At 41.0% G+C, this 23843-nt stretch overlaps 1 protein-coding gene across 1 annotated transcript in view; it reads left to right on the top strand.

Annotated features, from left to right (window-relative positions):
• The window catches only part of FBXW8 (F-box and WD repeat domain containing 8), a 120882-nt gene that overhangs the window by 58840 nt on the left and 38199 nt on the right, over nt 1-23843 (top strand). Inside the window, exons 6-7 of the mRNA XM_068562326.1 lie at nt 13167-13363; nt 16310-16516. Of these exons, the coding sequence (XP_068418427.1) occupies nt 13167-13363; nt 16310-16516 (404 nt within the window). The remainder of the gene's footprint in view (nt 1-13166; nt 13364-16309; nt 16517-23843) is intronic.

Here is a 23843-nt window from a genome sequence, read left to right as displayed (position 1 = left end):
ACATTAACAGATGATCAATTTCTAGGATAACTACAAAATTTTGAAGTTACTAGTGAAAATAATTTGAAATAGTTTTATCATGCAGAAAACAGTGGCACATTGCATTTATGATACAAGGTTTAGTGTTAATCCTTTGGTTAATTGGGGGGTGGTTTTACTGAACACTGATTTTTTTTTTTTTAATACATCTTTATTGGAGTATGATCGCTTTACAATGTTGTGTTAGTTTCTGCTGTACAAGAAAGTGAATCAGCTGTATGCATACATATATCCCCATATCCCCTCCCTCTTGAGCCTCCCTCCCACCCGCCCCATCCCACCCCTCTAGGTGGTCACAAAGCACGGAGCTGATCTCCCTGTGCTATGCGGCTGCTTCCCACTAGCTATCTGTTTTACATTTGGTAGTGTATATATGTCAGTGCTACTCTCTCACTGTGTCCCAGCCTCCCCTTCCCCCACTGTATCCTCAAGTCTGTTCTCAGCGTCTGTATCTTTATTCCTGCCCTACCACTAGGTTCATCAGTACCAGTTTTCTAGATTCCATATATATGCGTTAGCATACGGTATTTGTTTTTCTCTTCCTGACTTACTTCACTCTGTATGACAGACTCTAGGTCCATCCACCTCACTAAAAATAACTCATTTTCGTTCCTTTTTATGGCTGATATTCCATAGTGTATATTGAACGCTGACTTTTTTTTTTTTTTAACATCTTTACTGGAGTATAATCGCTTTACAATGTTGTGTTAGTTTTTGCGGTATAACAAAGTGAATCAGCTATATGTATACATATATCCCCATATCCCCTCCCTCTTGCATCTCCCTCCCACCCTCCTTATCCCACCCCTCTTGGTGGTCACACAGCACCAAGCTGATCTCCCTGTATGATGCAGCTGCTTCCCACTAGCTATATATTTTACATTTGGTAGTATATATATATGTCAGTGCTACTCTCTCACTTTGTCCCAGCTTACCCTTCCCCCTCCGTATCCTCAAGTCCATTCTCTACGTCTGCATCTTTATTACTGTCCTGCCCCTAGGTTCATTAGAACCATTTTTTTAGATTCCGTATATACTGAGCACTGATTTTTAATAAATTTTTAAACATAGCATGATGCATAAATTTTGAACTGAATGAAAATTAGAAACAGTATATCAGTATATGGGATGTAGCTAAGGCAGTGCTTAGAGGGAAATTTATAGCATTAAGTGCTTATACTAGAAAAGAGAAAGTCTCAAATCAACAGTATAGCTTTTCACCTTAAACTAGAAAAAGAAGAGAAAGTTAAACAAAATAAGCAGAAGGAATAAAGTAATAAAGGGCAGAAATCAATGAAGTAGAATAGAGAAAAAAACAATAGAGGAAAATCAATGAAATGGACAACTGTTCCTTTGAAAATTTTGATCGAATTGACAAACCCTAACCAGATTGATCAGGAAAAAAAAGAGAAAAGAAATGAATTACCCACATCAGGAATGTAAGAGGGGACATCACTACAGATCCTATAGATATTAAAAAGTTACAATGGACTATTATGAACAACTTTATGCCAATAAATTCAACCAGTTAGATAAAATGGATAAATTGATTTTTTGAAAAACAAACTACCTAAGTTCACTTAATAAGAACTGTAAAACATGAATAGCTATATTTCCATTAAAGAAATTGAATTTGTAATTTAGAAGTTTCCACAAAGAAGACTGCAAGCCAAATGGCTTTACTGGTGAATTCTGCCAGACACTTAAGGAAGAAATAATACCAATTCTGCACACTTCAATAAAATAGACTAAGAGGAACACTTCTCAACTCAGCTTGTGAGGCCAGCATTACCTATCAAGACTAAAGAAGAAAAAATAATAACTAATATATGATAACAAGTATACTACAGATTGATAGTCCTCATGAACATAGATGTAAAAATCCTCTAGTGTTATCATTAGAACTTTCGTTGTAAATCCATCCTAATTGAGAAGTCACTTAGTTTTCAGGGCAGCTACTGAAAACATTTGCAAGATACAAGTTAAAATGTTTTTACTTTTGTTAGGGATAGCCTTTCAAATTATTTTTTAAAACCGTTTTATTATGGAAAATTCAAAATATGCAGAAGTGGAGAGAATAGTATGATGAGCCCCCATATCCCTGTCCCTCAGCTTCAGTAGTTGCCAGCATTGCTTTTAAATTACACAGGTTTCTAAATATTATACAGTTATATCACTCAACATATGAGTGGAGCTGTTTTTGAAGACAGACATATTTTCCTGTTAGCAGTAAACAGTAGTTTTAAAAAGAAAAAGAACAAGGAGGCTAAGACTTACTGAATGCCAGTCCTGGCCCAGGCCCTGTGCCAGCCTGATCCAGGAGAAGTGGTGGTGGTGTTACGGATTGGATTCCTTTGGAGTTTTTTTTTTTTTTTTTTTTAATTTATTTTATTTATTCATTTTTGGCTGCATTGGGTCTTCCCTGCTGCGCGCGGGCTCCCTTTAGTTGCGGCGAGCAGGGGCCACTCCTTGCAGTGGTGTGCGGGCTTCTCATTGTGGTGGCCTCTCCTGTTGCGGAACACGGGCTCTAGGCACGCGGGCTTCGGTAGTTGTGGCATGCGGGCTCAGCAGTTGTGGCTCGCGGGCTCTAGAGAGCAGGCTCAGTAGTTGTGGCGCATGGGCCTAGTTGCTCTGTGGCATGTGGAATCTTCCAGGACCAGGGCTCGAACCTATGTCCCCTGCGTTGGCAGGCAGACTCCTAACCACTGTGCCACAAGGGAAGCCCTTTCCTTTGGAGTTTAATTCACTTTAACCCATCAATGAATTGGAAGTAGAATTTGAGTTTTTAATTTAATTTTGTATATCCGTGTTAAATATTAATTATAAAATTATGTGGATTGTGATTGGGAAAAATAATAAAGATTTCTCATCACTGATAAAATTAATATTTATAAAGATATGTGTACAAATTATAACAGATTGTTTGATGTAGTATTACATGTAGAAAAAACATGTAGTAAAAAAGTGTTCTTTCTCTCCCTACCACTACCAGGTCCTGGTTCCCCCCAGTCACCCCCTCTCTTCTCTAGAGACGTTGACCACTCCCAGCGTCTGATATAGTTTTCCAGATATACTCTATTTTGTTTACATCACTTAGTACTTATAGTGCAGGAGAAAATTGGCTGGAGTTAGTGGCTGTGTGCACAATGATGTCTTCCTTGCACTATCTGCCTTCTCTGCACTTCCCCTTATAGAAGAGCTGGTCCAAATTCTTCCCCATCGATCTGTTTTTCCTTTGACTTTGCTAACTGTAAATGCTTCTATTTAGTCACATTGTCGTATTCCTACACTATATCACTTGCCTCCTTTTCAATTTACTGTCTCTTTGTTTTTGATTCTCCTTTTTAGAATGTTCTTTCTTTCTGCTTTGAACTTGAGACTACTAAATATATTCATCTTTCCTCCTTCTTGTGACTCAGTTTCGGCTTTGGTGATCTTATGTCTGGTCGTTCCTTTGCTTATGCACTAACCAGTCACTTCATTGGTCCACAAGCCCATTCACATTCCCTTGTCAGTCTGGAATGCAGCTTCCAGAATACTTCATATGTATTGTTTTTCTGCCATAAGCAACAGAGTTCAGCTTTAGAGCTCTGTTCAGCTGGGATGTTGAGGATGACATGCACAGTGGATGCAGCATCTAGGTGAGAGATAAATTTCATTTAGTTTCTTCTTTTTCAAGACCCTCCGTGATTTAGCCCTTCTTTTTATGTCCCTTGTTTATGCTGATTTTAATGTCCTACTGGCCTCTTCTCCCATGAAAGCAGAACTTGTTTTGTCCTCTCAGACTTTACGCCGCTTACATCTCTGGCTTACATTTCATAGTGATGTTGTGTAGACTTAATGAGTGAAGAGGTACACGTTTAGTGAGAGCTATGGGTATATTTATTTATTTATTTATTTTTTCTAAATTCCCGATTTAATACATGAATCAGACATGAAGAAGCCCAAAGAAATAACCCTTGAAGCATCCTTGAAAATCTCTTAACAATTGGTTTCTTCAGCACACGTCTCTTTAACACACAGATTCTTTAACACGTGCCCGTGATGCAGATATTTTACACAACTGGTTACAAGGAGCGCCTTACGCTTAGACATGAGACATGCAAGAGGGAAAGCAGTCATTCAGCTGTGGGTTTATGAGAAGCTTCTATATCAGTGACCCCAGTCCCACCAAAAATGTTACTACTGGGACTTGTGCTTGGCTGCCTCCTGACTCTCCCCTCTCCCAGTTCTTCCCACTTTCCCAGCCTGGTCCAAGCTTCGTCAAAGCTATTTTTGGTTACTGCATCACACACACACACACACACCCCCCAGGCCCCCCCCCACAGTCAGCACTCCCATGGCTGCCGTGGACCAAGGAGAAACTCAGCAGGCGAACCTCTAAATATTTGGGCTGAGAGCAGTGCCTGAAGGGCAAATATCAGGGCCCCTGGACTGGGTGGGGCCCAACTCCCTCCTCACCCCGTCCTGGGTCAGAAGCATCCCCCCCACCCCACACACACAGATGCACTTGGCCAGCCTCCTCAGGGCTGGGAGGTGGCCTGCCCTGGGCCCCTGTTTGCCCCAGGTTTACACTGTAGTAAAAATATGCCTATTTTCTGTCGGCCAGAGATCTGCAGGATTGGCTTTCTTGCATGGCTCCTCCTCTGACATACAGGGAAGAGCAGGGAACACTTACTGATCACCTACGACCTGTATGGGTGTATTTTAAATTTCTGTTAAGATGCTTTTTCTCATGGTAGAATTTCCTTTGACTCCTCGTTAATTTCTTATAGGCAAGTGTTTATTTACATGGTGGACACTGAGATTGCCAGCTGTCTTTATGAATAGTCAGCTTCACTCAGCGTCTCTGAACTGCAGTTAGTTGATCCTGTCTACTTAATTATTATGAAGCTGAGACCAAGCCTCAGGTGTTTATTGTGCGAGCTCAAGTGGACAGGAGCTCATGGCTAAAATAAGTTCTGATCAAGAAAGCGCGATGGGACTTCCCGGGTTGCGCAGTGGTTAAGAATCTGCCTGCCAATGTAGGGGACACGGGTTCGAGCCCTGGTCTGGGAAGATCCCACATGCTGCAGAGCAACTAAGCCCGTGTGCCACAACTACTGAAGCCCGTGCACGTAGAGCCCGAGCTCCGCAACAAGAGAAGCCACCTCAATGAGAAGCCCGCGCACCGCAAGAAAGAGTAGCCCCCGCTCGCCACAACTAGGGAAAGCCTGCGCGCAGCAGGGAAGACCCAACTCAGCCAAAAATAAATAAATAAATAAATTTAAAAAAAAAAAAAAAAAGTGCGAAAGACCACAAGACAAACTCTGCAGTTCAATAAGTGACCAGTCTATGACTTTCTAAACTGTTAACCTGTTTTAAATTTAATGGTGCATGAAAAAGATCAGAGGGGAGGGATAATACCAATTGTCTTTTTCCAAAACCAGTTCAGCAGTTATTTACCTTTCAAGCAATTAACATAATTACCATTATGCTAAAAAGCAATTTTGGGAAGTTCTGCCCTGAGCTCTTATGATTCCACTGGGACAGTTTTAGTTGGGACTTATCTTTTTGATGGAAGCCTAATTGCAGTTTTGGCTTTGTGCATGCAAACAGAAGCAGCTAATTGTTTAGGCAAATAGCAGATTAATTTAAATATGCATCCCTACTAAAACAAAAACGGTATCCATTGTGGTCCTTGTTCCTATGACGAGGAATATAAATATTCTGTGCAAGTACCATTAGGTGGAGGTCTTAAGGATTGTCGACATTATTTCACAGTGGTAGCACTTTCCTGATATTGAATAATCTTTACAATAGCTAACATAAATCAGTTTAAACTCATTTAGATCCCATTTCCACTATGTGCAGTTTCATTACCGCACTCTGGCTGGCCTCCTTTGGGAGGTGGAAGGGGCATGCTGCAAACTGGCATGGGTGCCCATCCACAGCTGCTGAGCAGACTTTATGTCTCCTCCAAAGACTGGCCATCGTTACTCATCTCCCCCGTAATGACTGTTCCTAGGCTAGAGTGAACTCAGAGTTGCTGCAGCCCTGGTGCTGCTTGTCAAGGTGGAGGGCCCTGAGCCCAGAGAGCAGTGGGACTGCCAAGCCCTACTCCTGTCTACTTTATTGGGCCGATGGCCCTCACTCATTGTGGTCTTCCGCCTTTTTTGAGAGACCCTTTTTTTTTTGCCTGTGTCCTTTTCATTTTTCTCATGAATGGAACAGTATTGTGATCCCAGCACTAGCTCAGAGGTAAACATCTTTTATGCAGCCATTGAGGTTTTGTCATGGAGAAAGACAGACATCTGGTTTCCTTTCAGCTTTCCCGGTGTGGGCATCAGCTGAGGGTTATTTATGCCTGGTTCAGGGAATGATGGCAATGACCTGTTTACTAAGTCGCTACTGAGGAACCACACAGAAGCTCCCTTTGCATTTGCTGAGAAGTTTTCTCTTGTTTCTCCTTGGCCTAGCATACAGGATAAAGGTGGTCGACACCTTTTGGGGTGTCTCCTTGCTCTGAAGCCCCTCTAGAAGTGGACATATTCATAGAATTTGAGTTGGTCTTTTGACATCAGCTGAGTAGACAAGGATGGGGACCTCAGGCCTGGGGGCAGCTGATTCATGTTCTTGGCTGAACCATTTGGGCTGCAGACTTTCAGTCTCAATTGTGTGCTTGGAGTAGAAGACCTTGTGAAGTGGGGAATAGAGAAAGCTGCTTTGTGTAGAGAGAGAGGGATGCACAGTTACAGAGAGAAGCAGAGGCAAGATGTATGGTGCAGCAAGAGATGTACTACCTTGAGCTGAATGTTTTCCTACTTCTGGTTCTGATCCCTTTTACTGTCCAGCTATATTTCCTGCCCTTGGGGTCCATGAAATAGCCTTGTTCCTTTTCAGTCTGTTTCCTTTTGTATTTAAACCAGTTTCAGTGGATTTGTTTCTTACAACCAAATGTTCCATTGCTAAAACATAAGACAAACATTCAGCAAACCTTTATTGATGTTCAGCCACTTTCAGTACTGTGAAGTCACTCTGTAGGAAATGTAGCAGAAAAAGTGTATTCCACTTCAGGAATCCACCCAGTACTAGGAGCCAAATCCGTATTAGTGCTGTGTCTGCAATACGATAAAACTTGGCCTTTCAAATGAATTTACATCAAATTTTTAAAATCATCACCTGTTTGGGAAGGAAATTTATTTGGCTCTGATGGGTATTGACTAATATTGTGCAATGTATGTGAACCCAGTTCAACTTGAAATGTCTGCATAAGTTAGCTGCTCCTTTTTGAGAATCTTAAAATAGTTTGACAATAGGACTTATCCATCGTTAAGCTTAGCCATTGTCCCATTGCAGTTTGTGTATATATCTTTTATATTTTTGTTATATTTTCGTGACTATAACATGTCTTTCTGCAGTGAGAATTTTGTGAGAACAGAGATCATATCCCTCCTGTATGCCCGCAAACAAGATGCTTGGTGATGCCACTAGAATGTCAGCTCCAGGCGGTCAGGGACTTTTTTGTTTTATTTTGTCTTATTCCCTGCAGTTTCCCCAGTGCTTAGAAAGGCAGGGGCTCAAATACCTGTTGAATGTATTGTTGAATAACTTTTTGGCTAAATATTGGTTAACATGGATAATAATCCACTACAATATTATAAAACATTCTTATAATTCAAGTATTCACTGTTCAAGCCCCTGCAGTTTTGAGGTTGTAAAAGTAGCATGATATAACTATATTAAATATTAAAGTGACCTTTTATAAAATTAGCTTTCACTCAAGCATCCGTCCTGTTAGCTGCTGTGTCTGTTCCTGCTCACCTTGCTCATGTGTCTTGGGGTCAAATATCCAACAACACAGTTGCAAAGTGAAATTGCACATCTTGCAAAAGCTGCAGGATTTAATAATGTTAAAAGTGGTAAGCGGAAGAGCAGTAGAAGTGGTAATTACATGGGTAAACATAAATGGCTTTTTTTGTTATTTCTCTTTAAAAGACAATTGCCTGCTTATGCAAAAATCATAACAACGTATGTGGGGTTTATAACATACAGTAGAAATAAAAAGTGTGGCAACAATAGCAGAGAGGCTGGGAGGGAGGAAATGGAAGTACGCTGCTTCACTGTATGTGAAGTGGTGTAGTATCGCTTGAAGGTAGACTGGTAGTTACAGATGGGTGCTAAAAACCTAAAGCAACAACTAAAATAAACACAAAGAGTTTTGGCTAATAAACCAACAAAGGAATTAAAATGAAATAAACACATAATTAATCCAAATACTCAGTCCAAAAGAAGGCAGAAAAAGAGGGGGAAAGGGAGCAAAGAACAAATGGGACAAATAGAAAACAAGCAGCAAAATGGTAGATTAAACCCATCCTTACCAATAATCACATTAAAGGTAAGTAGTCTAAATACCCCAGTTAAAAGCAAGATCAGTTAAATGCCGTCTACAAGAAACCCACTTTAGATATAAAGACACAACGCAGAGTGAAAGGACAGAAAAACACATAGCATGCTAACACTAACCGAAAGAAAGTTGGAGTGACTATATCAATATCAAAGTGGATTTCAGAGCAAAGAACATAACACAAAGAGGGACATTTCATGTAATACAGGGTCACTTCCTCAAGAGGACACAACAATCCTAAATGTTAATGCACCTAAAAGTGATCTTGGAGGACTGTGCAAACGATAGTGGCACTGATGACAAGTGGGGATGATCTGGCCGAGTTATACACTTAGTAGCTGCAGTAGAGAAGACGGACAATGATGATGACACAACAGGCATTCAGAAGAGAAGGATGTGACCATTAAATGGATGGCACCTAGAATATGTTTTCTAAAAAGACCCTTCTTAGAATAGCTCTGCAACCTTGTGGTAAAGGGTATTTTGTTGCGTACAATTCTGTTGGGGAAACGATGCCAACAAAACTAGTACTTGATTAGTAATGAAAAATGTGTTTATAGATAAACTCCATGTGTGCTTCGAGTGAGCTGTGGTTGAATAACTTCCACACTTGGCAGAACACAGGTTAAGTTTATGTCGATTACTCATGGAGCTCATGGTTACTTTATGCACTTGTAAATGCAGCCGCTCATCCTGCACTTCCTAGCTAACTTCCAGCCCAGCCACCTCACGTACCAAGTGGCTTTGGACCAGTTGTTGAACCACTCAGAGCTTCTGTTTCTTCTGTTTTGTCAAACGAAGATAATGATGCTCTTCCCAAGATGGAAGTTAGTGCTGAAGGAGAGGAGACAAGTGATTGAACACTCAGAGGCTTCATGCAATAGTGGCTGCTTTACTGTTTTATTGTAATGTCTGCAAACAAATGCAGTGCAGGCCTATTTGGAAGAGGCACGTCCTGGAGTGTGCCTGTCTCCTATTTAATGTGTAGAGTCACTGGCATTTTTTGCAGTGTATCTGCTTCTTCTGAGTCGAAATGGAAAGAATTAGCTAAAATATTTGCCAGAGGAATGTGTTGTGGAGCCTTTTGCAATCTGCTTATCCCCCAAGTTTATCATAATTCTTAGAAGAGTGCACTGTGTTTTACATCTGAAGCAACATTTAACTTGAAGAAAGCTCTGCTTTTGTTTGTAATCACCTACTTAGTCTACTGACAGTTTGAAAGGCTTGCAAAGCAACCCACAAGTATTGTTTTCTTCTGACTCGCTGTATTTATTTAGTGATGAATGATACCTTATAGTAAGATCCTAAGTTCAAAGCATTTACTGTTAAGGACAAAGTACAAGACAAGAAAAATGGGAAGAGGGATTGCAAAAAGATGAGAAGTGAAAGCTTTATTTTAGAAAGTTATAGGAAATAGGACTGGATTTATGGATGGGCAATAGAGAGGAAATTAGTGTTATTAATAGATTAAATATGCTCTATAACATGGCAGGCACTATAGAATACATAAAAATGTAGAAGTGCTTGGTCTGTCTCCAATATTTTGTGTGGTTTATCTCCTTTAATCTGCCCAACAGTCCTGTGTAATGGGTAATGTTACCTTCAGTTTTACAGATGAAAAAACAGGCTCTCAGCTTGAAGTAACTTGCCCAAGGCCTTCAGCTAGCAAGCAGCGGAGCTGGATTTGAACTCAAACAACCACAGACTGTGTTATCTGCACACAATTATTTTCAGTGATTTTTGAAAATAAAATCAGTTGGAATTGGAACAGGACATTATCCCGCATGATGCAGAAAGTCATTATTTTCTTGAATAAATCTTTGTGGGTAAAAAGGTAGCTTAGTGGATGGGAGTGGTAAAAAATTATTTGGCAAGAAAAGAATAAGTGGCCCTCCAAATACAGAAAAGTTTATATTTCTGATAGAAAAGTGTAAGTTCCTGCAGACAACTGGTTCTCAAACTTGGGCATGCATCCCAGAGTTTGCTGCCCGAGAACCTGCGTTTCTAATAAGCCCCCAGGTGTGGCTGATGCTGCTTGTCCGGGGGCTACACTTGGATATCATTGCTGTAGACAGTTTGAGAAGGGTGGAGACACAGCCAGTGTGTGTGAGAGGAATTCCTCTGGGGAGCGGCATTCAAGGGGCTGGGGAGAAGGGTGTATAGTATATGGGTAAATCGTGGTGGTTTTTTTTTTTTTTTTTTTTTTTTTTAAACATCTTTATTGAAGTATAATTGCTTTACAATGGTGTGTTAGTTTCTGCTTTATAACAGAGTGAATCAGTTATACATATACTTATGTTCCCATATCTCTTCCCTCTTGCATTTCCCTCCCTCCCACCCTCCCTATCCCACCCCTCTAGGTGGTCACAAACCACCGATCTGATCTCCCTGTGCTATGCGGCTGCTTCCCACTAGCTATCTATTTTACATTTGGTAGTGTATATATGTCCATGACACTCTCTCACCCTGTCACATCTCACCCCTCCCCCGTGGTGGTTTTGTTTTTTGTTTTTGGCTGCTCCATCCATGCATCTTGCAGGATCTTAGTTCCCCGACCAGGGATTGAACCCGGGCCCCCGGCAATGGAAGCGTGGAGTCCTAACTACTGGACTGCCAGGGAATTCCCTAAATCGTGGTTTTTAACAAGTCTGGGATAGTCAAGCTCATGTTTTAGACTATGCAAAATAAAACATCTCTGCAACTGTGGCTGAAAGAAGGTGGTGGTGAGGAGGGATGTAAAATACTTATAAGAACCTCTTAGAATGTAGGTTAATGGCTGTTTTCAGATGTTGCTAGTGTCTAGGTCAGTGCCTGGCATATAAAAAGTGCTCAATAATAATTTCTTGCATGTTACTTCACCTCTTAGAATGGCTATCATCAAAGACAAGAGATAGCAAATGGTGAGGATGTGGAGAAAATGGAACCCTCATGCAGTGTTAGTGGGCATGTAAATTGGTGCAGCCACTATGGAAAACAGTATGGAGTTTCCTCAAAAAATTAACAATAGAACTACCATGTGATCCAGCAATTTGACTTCTGGGTATATGTCTGAAAGAAATGAAATCACTATGTTGAAGAGATATCTGCACCCTCGTGTTCACTCACAATGGCCGAGACATGGAAACAGCCTAAGTGTCCATTGACAGATGAGTGGATAAAGAAGATGTGGTGTATGTATACAGTGGAACACTACTCAGCCACAACAAAGGAGGAGATCCTGCTATTTACCACAACATAGATGGATCTTGAGGGCATTATGCTCAGTGAGATAAGAGAAAAAAACAAATGCTGTATGATCTCACATATATGTGGAATCTTAAAAAAAAAGAAAAACCTCATAGAAACAGAGATCAGATTTGTGGTTGCCAGGGGTAGAGGAATTGGTTGAAGGTGGTCAAAAGGTACAAACTTCCAGTTATAAAATAAGTAAGTTCTGGGGATGTAATGTACAGCATGACGACTATAGTTAATAATACTGTATTGTGTATTTGAAAGTTGCTGAGAGAATAGATCTTAAAAGTTCTCATAAGGAAAAGGACATTTGTAACTATGTGAGGTGATGTTAACTGAACTTATTGTGGTAATCATTTCACAGTATATACATATATCAAATCATTCTGTTGTACACCTTAAGCTTATATAATGTTCTGTGTCAATTATATCTTAACAAAACTAGAAAAAATTATTTGTTGCATAAGTGGACAAATAAGAGAATGAATTAAGAACTCCATATGTTAAAACTACTCAGCAATTATGTCCTCCCATTCTTCTTAGATCTCTCTCATAAAAGCATTTTTTAAAAATTTATCTTTTTGGCAAGGATAATTTTGGGGAAATTTTTCAGACTATACAAGGGGATGTTACAGTAAATTTCTCCCCTACTCTTGTCCCTTTTCCCTGGTTTCTTTCCTTAGAGGCCTTAACAATTCTTAACAATTTCTTTTTCATTGTTAAGTTTCTTAAGTATCCTTCCAGGATAGTCTGTGTATACATTTGTGTGTATGTGTGTGTGTACATTTTTTAAAATGCAAAAGTAACATAGCATACTATACCACTATTCTGTCCTTCCTTTTTTCATTTAACAGTATATTTTATTGATCATTTTATATAGCTCATGTATAAGGCTGACTCTTTTAATTGCTCATTTTATTTAAATTCCAAACTATGGAGATACCATTATTTAAGTATTTCTCTATTGGTGGACATTTAGATAGCTTCCAATCTTTTGACATAGTTAAAAACGTAGTAACTATCATATATACATTTGTGATTTGGTAGATATTATCAGATTGCCTCCAGAGTTAGGTGAAATAGTTCATACTCCTTTGAACAATTTAAGAGAAAGCCTGTTTCCCCATATCCTCAAAAACAAAATGTTTTATGAAATTTTTTGTCTTTGTCAATTTGGTGAAAAATAGTATCCTATTTTAGTTTTTATTTGTATTTTTCTAATTGTGAGTGAATTTTTGTATTTTTTAAATGTTTATATGTCAACTGCATTTCTTTTTCTGTGAACACCATAGCGTGCTCATGTCCTTTGCTCACTTTTCAGTTGCTTTTTTCTTATTGAATCTTAGAAGCTCTTTATATATTAAGGAAATAGGCTCTTTGTTATATGTGATGCAGAATTTTACCAATTTATTATTTATCTTTTAAATTTTCTTTATGTTGCATGATTACTTTATAATTGTGCATGCTAAATGAATTTAAAATTGTTACCTGAATTTTTTTTTCTACATAGGATTTCTTAATATTTGGGATCTAAGGACTGGAAGGTATCCTATTCATCGTTTTGAGCATGATGCAAGAATACAAGCACTAGCCCTCAGCCAGGAAGATGCGACTGTTGCCACAGCTTCTGCTTTTGATGTCGTAATGTTATGCCCCAATGAGGAGGGATATTGGCAAATAGCTGCAGAATTTGAAGTTCAGAAACTGGTGAGCTTTTAGTCTGGTCATTTTATTTTTCATTCTTAGAATCTCTGGGTCTGATATAAACAGATAGTAATGATGTTGGCAGTGCCCATTCACTCAGGGCTTTCTGTGGGCCTTATGTCCATAAATCTCACAACAGCCTTGCAAAATAAGTAGTTTTATTTTCGTCATTTACCAAGAAGCCAATAAAGTCTTGGAGCAGTGAATTGACTTGCCCCTGATAAGAAGTTGTGATTCTGACCTCAAGGCTGACATCGGGGCTGCAGTTTCTCATCACTGTGGTCCTCAGCCTCCTTCACATTAACAGGACGTTCACCCCTGGAAATCTGAGATCAGGATCTGGCCTGATACGTAAGTGAAGATGAGCTCAGTGGTACCATCGCAGGCTATGTGGGAAAGAAAGTTTCCATCCTATACTTTCTCCATCCGAAGATTTTCTCACTTGGCATTAAGGGTAACTCTTGAGTGAGTATAGATTCAAGTCAGTGTTAATCGGGTAGCCGTGTTCCATGACGTCATGTGTGAAGGTCAGTTAACCTTACTAGTTCATTAAATAGAGCCTGTTTCTGAGCTCACTTGTACATGAGCCTCAACATTTGCATGGTGGGAGATGATTTGGTGGTAAGAAGGAAGAGCTGAAATCTGTCTGTGCTGAATTTGGATTTAATTTAAAGCAAACTTGATTTTGGCACTGGTGGGGGAGTGAACAGAAAAGCCAACGCTGAATAATGAATTGATGGCCTGACCTGGAACAAATCCTGTTCCTCTCCCTTTTCCCCTGGTGAAAATCTTGTTAGACATGAATAACTAAAAAGCCATGGCATCACCGCTTCACCTCTGTAAGCTGCTTGTCCCTTTAATGCTCAGCCTCTGCGGTTCTAGTGTAGTGTTCTCAAAACTGCCTGATGCTGTCTTCTTCTCTTGGGGTTTTATTAGGAAAATGTGAAAGTACCATATTCCCGTCTGTTCTCAAAACTACATAGTGCTTGTTATTTGGTTTCTGCCTAAAGAACACTGTAGATCAACAATAGCTTTATGAACTCAGACAATTACTTGAGACGTGAGTCCCTTCAGAAAGTGCAAATCCGGCCTTGGCAATAAGGTGGCATCCTGGCACCGACCGGAAGCTTTCTGAAGTAGTTTACAGTTCCCAGAAAATGGCACAACCGCAGTCAGTCTGAGCCTCTTGGTCTATCACACATCCAGCATGAAGGTGAATTAAATGGCTAGACTGAGGATGTTGATTTTAGGAAAGCAAGAAGTGATTTTTAGGATGGGGGAGAGAGGAATGAAGCAGCCATTGCTGGAGGCCTGTGTTATAGCGCTCTTTATGTATTATTTCTCACCCTGGGTGAGGGCTGGCCACAGAATGTACTCTCTCTGGAAAAGGCAGCTCCTGGCCTGGGTAGCTGGGCCATCTTTGTCTTCCTCAGACAGGCTCCCTGAATCACAGTGGCAGTGTTCCCAGGTTTGTAATACTGGCCTAGAACAGCCGTCCTTCGCGATGGGCCCTCGGCTGGGGATGTGGGACCACCACTCACACTGTGGGTCCTTAGGGTTAGCAGAGCCACCCAGATGTTTACTGTCTCAAGCGCTTCTGGACAGTTCTCAGGATTCAGGCCTTTGAACTCGTTTGGCTTCTTGTCAGGAACCGTGGATTTTCATAATTACATAGGTGGCTTGCCTTCTGCTTTTGTACTCTCAGAATTTACTCAGGGAGGTGAAAACCCGATGTAAACTGCACTCGGGGGAAGCATGCCACTTACGAACGTAGGAAAGCAAATTATTCTTAAAGGCAGCTCCTCATACCCGTGCAGATTAGAGAAAGTAGTAGCAGTAATGCAGCCGGAGGACTGTGGCATAAAAATGCTTGCAGTGGCCTTCCTACCCTAGGATGGCATTGAAAGTAGGAGAAAGTAGGTAACTCGGGTGCTTTTAACCTTTTAGCAACACATTTTTGCTATTTGCACAAATGTTAAAATGTGATTTTGGCTAATTTGGAACTGAGTGAATTTTATTTATTCAGTTTCTTGTGAAAAAAAGAAAAACTAACTTTTATTTTTGAATAGTTATTCTAGCCTCGTGGTTCAGAATTTAAAAGACACAATAAGGTTTACAGTGAGAATCTCCCTTCCACTCTGTCCCACAACTCATTTCCCTCCCTGAAGGCAGCCGTTGTTAGTTAGATTTGTGCACATACAAGACAAGCGTGTCACAGGCTTCCTCTGCCCCACCTTTACACGCAGTAGCACGCTGTGAATCCTGTTACCTTGCTTTTTTTCCCCCAAATTTATCTTAGAGGTGACTCCGTTTGTTTGAGTTTATAAAGGATGTCTTCCTGCTGTTTTCTGTGACCACATGGTATTCCAATACATGGATGTACTGTAAGTTATTTAATTAGTCCCTTAGTAAGGCATGTTTAGGGTTTTCTAGTTTTTAGCTATGACCAAATAGTGCTACAGCAAATAACGTTGTACACAGTCGTTTTGCATAAATGTGAGTTTATTTGTAAATAAATTCCTAGAAGTGACTTGCTGTGTCAGAGCATATGCACATCTGACATTGTGTTAAGTGTTCCCAGATTTTGGACCAGATTACATCCCACCAACCTTAATGGGATCCATAAATGTGGTTGTCCCCCCTCCACTTCCAGCCCAATGTCTTATCAGACTAATTGATCTTTACTGATATGACAGATGAAAATGCTATCTTGGTGAATTTTCACCTTTTCTCTTGTTAGGAGTGTGTTGTGTTTCTTTTACGATGAGCATCTTTTCATTTGTGTAGGAACTGTGTTTCACTTCCTGTGAACTGGTCCTTGGCCCGTCTTTTTCTCTTGGGTTGCTGGTCTTCTCATTGACGTGTAGGAGGAATTGTGTATTTTTGAGCAAGTCAGGATGAATTGTAGGCGAGACCTGAAGGACTAAAATGACTCTTATTCTTTAACAGGTTGACTACCTTGAAATAGTTCCAGATACTGGAAGGTATCCTGTGGCAGTAGCCACTGCTGGAGATCTGGTATACCTGCTAAAAGCCGAAGACTCTGCCAGAACCCTCCATTATGTCTACGGGCAGCCTGTCACATGTCTAGATGTCTCTGCCAACCAGGCTGCTTTTGGTGTGAAGAGTCTGGGATGGGTGTACGAAGGAAACAAGGTACAAAAATAGCAAGATGTGCAATTAACAAAAAAGAACATGGATTTTATTTTTTAAAAGGCAATTAAAAAATTAAAGATCTCTAATATATTTTTAAAAGATGTGTTCAGGCAATATATATCAGCCTGGTTAAAAAAAATTCAGGTATTTCTAAATGATATAATACGATAAGTAATTGTTTTCTTTCTCTTCCCTTCCCCCAGCCCTATTCCACAGAAGAAACTATTAACACTTTTTAGGTATCCCTCTAGAAAATTTTAATGCATATATAGGTACATTTATACACTAAAAAACATACCTTTGTTGAAATGAGATCGTAGTATACATACTGCTCTGTGCCCAACGTTTTTATTCAGTAATGTACCCTGGGGAGCATTCCATGTGAGCTCCCTCTCCCTAGAATTCCAGCGATGCTTACAACCCGTAGTCTGCTTAACCAGTCTCCTCACTAGTGGGCATTTAGGTTGCTTTCTCTGTTTGGGCTGTTATAGACAGTGCTGCAGTGCATGTTGCAACTTGTAAATCTCTAGGATAAATTGCTAGCAATTATGTTGCTTGGTCAGAGAGTTGATGGACATTGCCAAGTTGCCTTCTAAAAAGGTTGCATCAAAATTTACATTCTTATCCACAGTTTGTAAAAGTGCCTCTGATACTCTTTGAGCCAGAAACAGGGAGACAAGTTTTTAATCGAAATTCTTTGCATGATGACTCAATTTTATCACTACTTAGTATTTTACCATCCTGACTGCAGGCCAAGTACTTAGTCTTAAAGCTGACTTACAGAACTCTTTCTCTTCCCGTGGAATCGGGGGAGAGGGATAAAGGTTTGTTTTGTTTTGCTTTTCCTCCAATTTGCTGGGTCTTGACCTTGCTGGCAGTGGGTGTAATCCCGGGAGGGAACTTCTCTGAGCCAGCAGCTCCTCTGACGACGTCCTTCTCCTAAGGAAGGAGGCCCTTTTCACGTAGCAGTGTTGTGACCTGGAAAAGAGCCAGTCTCTGGATGCGCACCGTCTGTGTTCCAGCTCCAGCCCTACCACCTGCTACCCTGTGTGACCTTAAACAGGTTGCTTAACCCTCATTATGCCTCAGTTCCCTCATTTGTAAAAGGGAGTTCATAATGGTACCTACTTCATAGAAGTGTAGGATTAAATGAAAACATACGTGTAAAGCTTTAAGCATAGTACCTGGCATTGGAGAGTTAGCGATCACTGTGTGCTTCCTGTTCTTTCTAGCACTCATAGTTTGAGTCTAGCCTCTGGTTGTGATTTTTACATCTTGTTTCTCCTATGTAGTCACCTGTAAGGTCAAATCTCACCTATCTAGGTGTTCACTGGCTTTGCAGCATGGATTCCAATTATATATTCTTCAACCAGGAAGATACATAAAGCTGTAGAAAATACATGTGGCTTAGTTAAGTCTCACTGTGAGAAGGGATCCCTTTGTGCTCAAGTTGGCCTGCTTTGCTGGAGTATATGCAGCATATCTTAGCTGGAAAGTCTGTGATGATATAATTCCTGTGTTTTGTCTTCCCAGGAAGTTGGGGGAAAGGGACAGCAATTGGTTTCCTAAGGCAGTTTCCTTTCTTAGCCTTTGAAAACACTTTCTTTTCTGATCCCTGGTGAGCTCATTTGATGAGAGGAGAGAGACTGTTTGCTTTCTAATTTTTCATCCATCATGCTTTCAAGTTTCAGTTATCTCACTTATTTCTCGAGTTCTCAGTGTAGTGAGGTGATAGTTTATTTAATCCTAGCCTGGTTTAAGTTTTTCATATTTTTAATAAACTTTTCATCTAACAGGTCCTATTTCTCTTTGACTTACCTGAGTGGATCTATTTCTGTAGTGATACAATTGCAGTGGATATATTTGAGAAACCAGTTAAAGGGATAGCTCAGCACAAAATTAGACTGGGAGCATCCTTTAGGTGTTGATGTAAGTAGGCACTTTTTTGGATGCCTCTCAATGTTTCCAACCCAATTAAAAAGCATTAATTATAGTAATTAGCTGATTCTTACGTTAATTTGATGAAAATTCATTTTTAAAAGTTTATAGTCCCTCTAATAACTTGTTAACGGGTAGTTTTCATTGGTGTTTTAAGATTAAGAGTGGAAGTAAATTTGCTACAAGAATGTGTTTAAGTGCCTCTTTGAAATCTGACAGTAGCATTTAGTCATCCAAATATTTTGTGAGTACCCCACCAAACCTTCAGACACTTGTGTGGGTGGGTGGGTTGTTGTTAGTAGTGCTGGTGATAACTCTGCATTGAGATGCTTTTCCAGCATGAACGCCACCCACTTGAACGTGAGGGAAGCCAAGCTTTAACTGTGAAACTTCCCTTATTTTTGCAGAGGTAGGACTTTCTATCTGATTACGTTTAATGGATTTTCTGCTTCCTCAGAAAAACCAGCATTTCTGTGTGAATTAAGCCATGTAATGGGTGGCTCTGTGAGATTTTAGTAGCATCCTGCCATCCCATAATGTACTGTCATAATTCTTAAGTCTCATGTGCAGGCCCTGTGTCACCTTGCTTGTGAGCTCCACGCTTTGGTCCTGTCAGTCTCCGTCCGGCCTGGCAGCACGTTTTACTAGGTTGGTATGAGACTGAGAGCAGTAGAGTTTGCCTGGAGCTGTGTCCACGTGAGGGTTTGTGTCTGTGCCTCTGGGCCTGTATGTTTAGGATTCAGATGAAGGCTTTATGAGAACAGAGAGTCTGGTTTATCTTCTTTTGTACCTGATACAGAACTGGGGGTTAGCTAGAGTCCACTGTTGATTAACTGTGATAAAAGCAGACATGGGGACTTCCCTGGTGGCGCAGTGGTTAAGAGTCCGCCTGCCAATGCAGGGGACACAGGTTCGAGCCCTGGTCAGGGAACTAGATCCCACATACATGCCGCAAGCCACAACTAAGGAACCCTCGAGCCGCAACTAAGGAGTCCGCCTGCTGCAACTAAGACCTGGTGCAACCAAATAAATAAATATTAAAAAAAAAAAAAAAAAAAAGCAGACATGAAGTTCAAATGTTGGTAATAGAATTTTAGTCAGGAACTGAAATTTCCCTGACCTGTAGGAGTATTTCAGCAGTGTTACTTTTGTTTACTTGGAGAATGTCTTTACACCATACGATGATCACATTAGCATTTTATAGGCACCACAGCTGTCTGAGCATCAGTAATAATGGTTCAGACTCATCCATTCACATATCTACTAGTCAACCTGTCATGTATTTATCACAGAGAGTTACAGAGCACCAGTCGTGTCCTGGCATCGGAGCATTAAAACAACATTGTGCACAGATTTCAGCAGATGGGTATTTGTCAAGTAACTTAGCTCTGTTAGTAAACATACATAGTTTTCTAAGGAAATGAAACCAAGTAACTTAGCAGAAATTTATCCATTTAATCTTAAGAAAAAGCTTGTGAATACAGCTGGTTCAGTCATTTCCAGCTCTGGTAGGAAGGCTCAGAGAAAGTGTTAGTGCTCGGGTACATTAGGGGCCACGCTTGGGTTTGCCAGCATGTTCTTTGGCCAAGTAAAGTTGTAGGAAAAAAAAGGCTATTGTCTGTTTGCACTCTTTCTTAAAAGAGCAGATCTTTAAACATCTTAAAAAAAAAAAAAAACAAGAAAGTATTTTTTGACTAGGTAATGCATTCACCTGCTTCAGAAATCAAAAGACGTGAAAGGGAGGGTGGTGCAGTGGGATGACTCCTTCCCACTCTTTTCAACCCGCCACCCAGTTTCTCTTCCCGGAGCAGCTAAATCAGTGTTGCCAGTGTCTTGCACATCCTTCCAGAGATGTTTTATGCATATGTAAGCAAATTGTCCATACATGCCCTCAATCCCCTCTTTCTAAAAAATAGAAATAGTAAAATACTCTATTTTTGTCCTGCATCTTGCTTTTTTGTGCAACAGAATCTCTTGGAGATCATTTCATCATTTCTTATAACATAATAAAGAACTTCCTGATAGGTTTTTTTATTTTTTGCGATTTTGTGATATTGCACCTTGTAGTTGTACCTTAAGTAATTCTGCGACCCTACCCCCTATTGATGGGTGTTAGCTTGCTCCCAGTCTTTTGCTATTGTGAACAACACTTGGTCCACATGAACGTATTTGTAGGATTAGTTCCTCAAAGTAAAGACTTGCTGGGTCAGAGGGGGCTGTGCCTTCATGATTTTGATAGCTGTTGCCCTCTATAGTAGGTGTTCCTTGGAAAGTGGAGGATGGCAGTGCATCCCATTCTCCTAGCAGTTCCTTAACATCTTTCCTCTCACAGGCTTTACAGAAGGGTCACAACAAAATGAGGCCAGAAGGAATAAACAGAGCTCTGTTTGGTGCTGCCTTCATTTATTTTGTAGCTCTCTGCTTTGAGGATGAATGACCTCATCTAGAATCCCATGCTTCACCTAGAATCAGTGCAGTGGGACTGACAGCCTTATCAGACCACCATTAGGGTGGACAGAGCTACAACACACACTGATATGTGCCCCTTCTCGGCTTGTTTGCTACCATTTGAGGGAGAGCCCATGGTTCTTTAAAGACAGTAGGCTCACCTGCCTCTCTTTTGTAAAATGAGGAGGGTTGGACATGTGACTTTTGGTCTCCTGTCCAGCACCCACGTCCCTTGATGCTTTAAGCAGTTAGGTGGTTTAAGCTTTTTCCTTTACCTGTGGAGTCGTGTTGAGCTGGTCTATCCTTGGAGGCTACTGGGGAGCTGAGAGTTTCTGAAATGGGTTGAGGAACCCATTGCTCTCCTGTTACTTCTCTAATGGGATCTCCTAAGGGCCATGCTTATTGCTGGCAGGAATGATTGGGCAGGAAGTTGTTTGGTACTTTTTCATCAATTCCTGTGTCTTTGTGGGCAAGGGGTATGTGGTGAGAAGGGCTGCTTGAAGGTCTTTTAGATGAAAATGGACTCTTAAGTGTTGACGTTGCATTCTTGGGTTCTCATACTTCAGTGGCATAAATGATCTTAAAGGTAGTCATTGCTAAGTGGCATATGATTGTAAAAGAAAACAAATGGAACAGCAGTTGCTCTGGCCTCATCTCTTCATCATGTTGCAGGGCAAAGATCAGTGTCAACTCTGTTAATGTGGCCCTTTGTGCCCAAATAGCCCTTTAAAATTTGTTTTTAGTCTCATACTTCCTGCATCTGTCAAAAATACTTCCACCCATGAAAACGTTTTTATGATGCTAATCATCTTTATTCTTTCTTTTGCTGCCTGAATTAAATTTTGCTCTCAGAGGTGGAGGGTTAGGAGATAGAATTGCCTCATTTAAGAGCATTATGTTGACGATGAGTCTCATGCCTCATAAAGGAAGAGAGAGACCCACTTACAGCTCTCAGCATCATTCTGTGTATTTGGACATATTTCCTAATTTAGTTCTGAAGTGCTTGGCATTCGGTGGCAGATTGTATTTAGCGGCACACGGCGCGCATCCTAATCAGGGTGACGTGAGTGAAGTAATCCAGGAGGCTGGGGTGTGTTTGACAAGGACACTGGCTTGGCGCTGCTGCCTCAGCTTACATCACGCTGGAAAATAATTGCTAACGTCTCCTAGGATAATCATTCCCTGTTCGCGGACGTGAAAAGACTCTGGATTGGTTATTGCACTCGTCACAAGTTGAAATACCGATCTGGAAGAGCCTTTGGGATCAAAGGCTCGTGGATTCTGGCACCATTCTCCATACCTACACCAGAATATGAAATCCATCTTTCCTTTTGTTCAAGGTTCCATTCCAGAGGAGAACTAAAAACTGTATTTTACAAGCAGGATGAATAATTTGAAGTTGAAAGTTCACAAAGTAAATAAGTGTCTCATTTCCTCTTCACTTTCACCTTAAACCTTTAACATTTTTCATATTTATTTACTTTCTGCTTGGAAAAGTTTAAGAAAATAGCTCTTGGAGACCAGTTTTCTGGGTTGTTGAGTGATGTTGACTACCAAAGGGTCCACTTTTGTTGCTAACGTTGCTGTCATTGTGAACGACTGCTTACTGAACACACACTATTTCCTGGATATCTGACCGTGCTGCAAACAGGGATGTCTCAAACGTGACATCCACGTCGGGGCTTACCTCCTCGTGGGCTTTAACAGCAGCTTAGTGATACAGAGGTGGTTTTCTCCATGTTGAGATGGACATGAGGTCGTAGGGAGACCTTCACGGTTAATTTGCTGAATTCCAAAGTACTGAAAAGTTATACAGGTAAATACGTAGATGAGGATTGAATATTCATGTGCACTTTGTACATGTTTCAATATTAAAATGTATCAGTGGTAAGAGATTGGTTCAAGGTGGCGTAGTAGAAGGACATGCGCTTACTCCCTCTTGCGAGAGCACCGGAATCACAACTAACTGCTGAAGAGTCATCGACAGGAAGACACTGGAACTCACCAAAAAGATACCCCACATCCAAAGACAAAGGAGAAGCTGCAGTGAGAAGGTAGGAGGGGCGCAATCACAATAAAATCAAGTCCCATAACTGCTAGGTGGGTGACTCACAAACTGGAGAACACTTATACCACAGAAGTCCATCCACTTGAGTGAAGGTTCTGAGGCCCACGTCAGGCTTCCCAACCTGGGGGTCCAGCAACGGGAGGAGGAATTCCCAGAGAATCAGACTTTGAAGGCTAGCAGGATTTGATTGCAGGACTTCGACATGACTGGGGGAAAAAGAGACTGCACTCTTGGAGAGCACACACAAAATAGCATGTGTGTCAGGACCCAGGGGGAAGGAGCAGTGACCCTCATAGGAGACTGAACCAGATGCGCCTGCTGGTTTTGGAGGGTCTCCTGCAGAGGTGGGGGGCGGCTGTGGCTCACCACGGGGACAAGGACACTGGCAGCAGAAGTTCTGGGAAGTACTCCTTGGCATGAGCCCTCCTGGAGTCTGCCATTAACCCCACCAAAGAGCCTGTAGGCTCCAGTGCTGGGTCATCTCAGGCCAAACAACCAGCAGGGAGGGAACTCAGCCCCACCCATCCGCAAACAATCAGATTAAAGTTTTACTGAGAGCTCTGCCCACCAGAGCAACACCCAGCTCTACCCACCACCACTCCCTCCCATCAGGAAGCTTGCACAAGGTCTTAGATGGCCTCATCCACCAGACGGCAGACAGCAGGAGCAAGAAGAACTACAATCCTGCAGCCTGTGGAACGAAAACTGCATTCACAGAAAGACAGACAAAATGAAAAGGCAGATGACTATGTATCAGATGAAGGAACAAGATAAAACCCCAGAAAAACAACTAAATGAAGTGGAGATAGGCAACCTTCCAGAAAAAGAAGTGAGGATAATGATAGTGAAGATGATCCAGGACCTCGGGAAAAG

The sequence above is a fragment of the Eschrichtius robustus genome, chromosome 14 (genome assembly GCF_028021215.1).
Source record: "Eschrichtius robustus isolate mEscRob2 chromosome 14, mEscRob2.pri, whole genome shotgun sequence".
In the NCBI taxonomy this organism is placed as follows: Eukaryota; Metazoa; Chordata; class Mammalia; order Artiodactyla; family Eschrichtiidae; genus Eschrichtius; species Eschrichtius robustus.
This window is presented reverse-complemented; position numbering and strand designations above follow the sequence as displayed.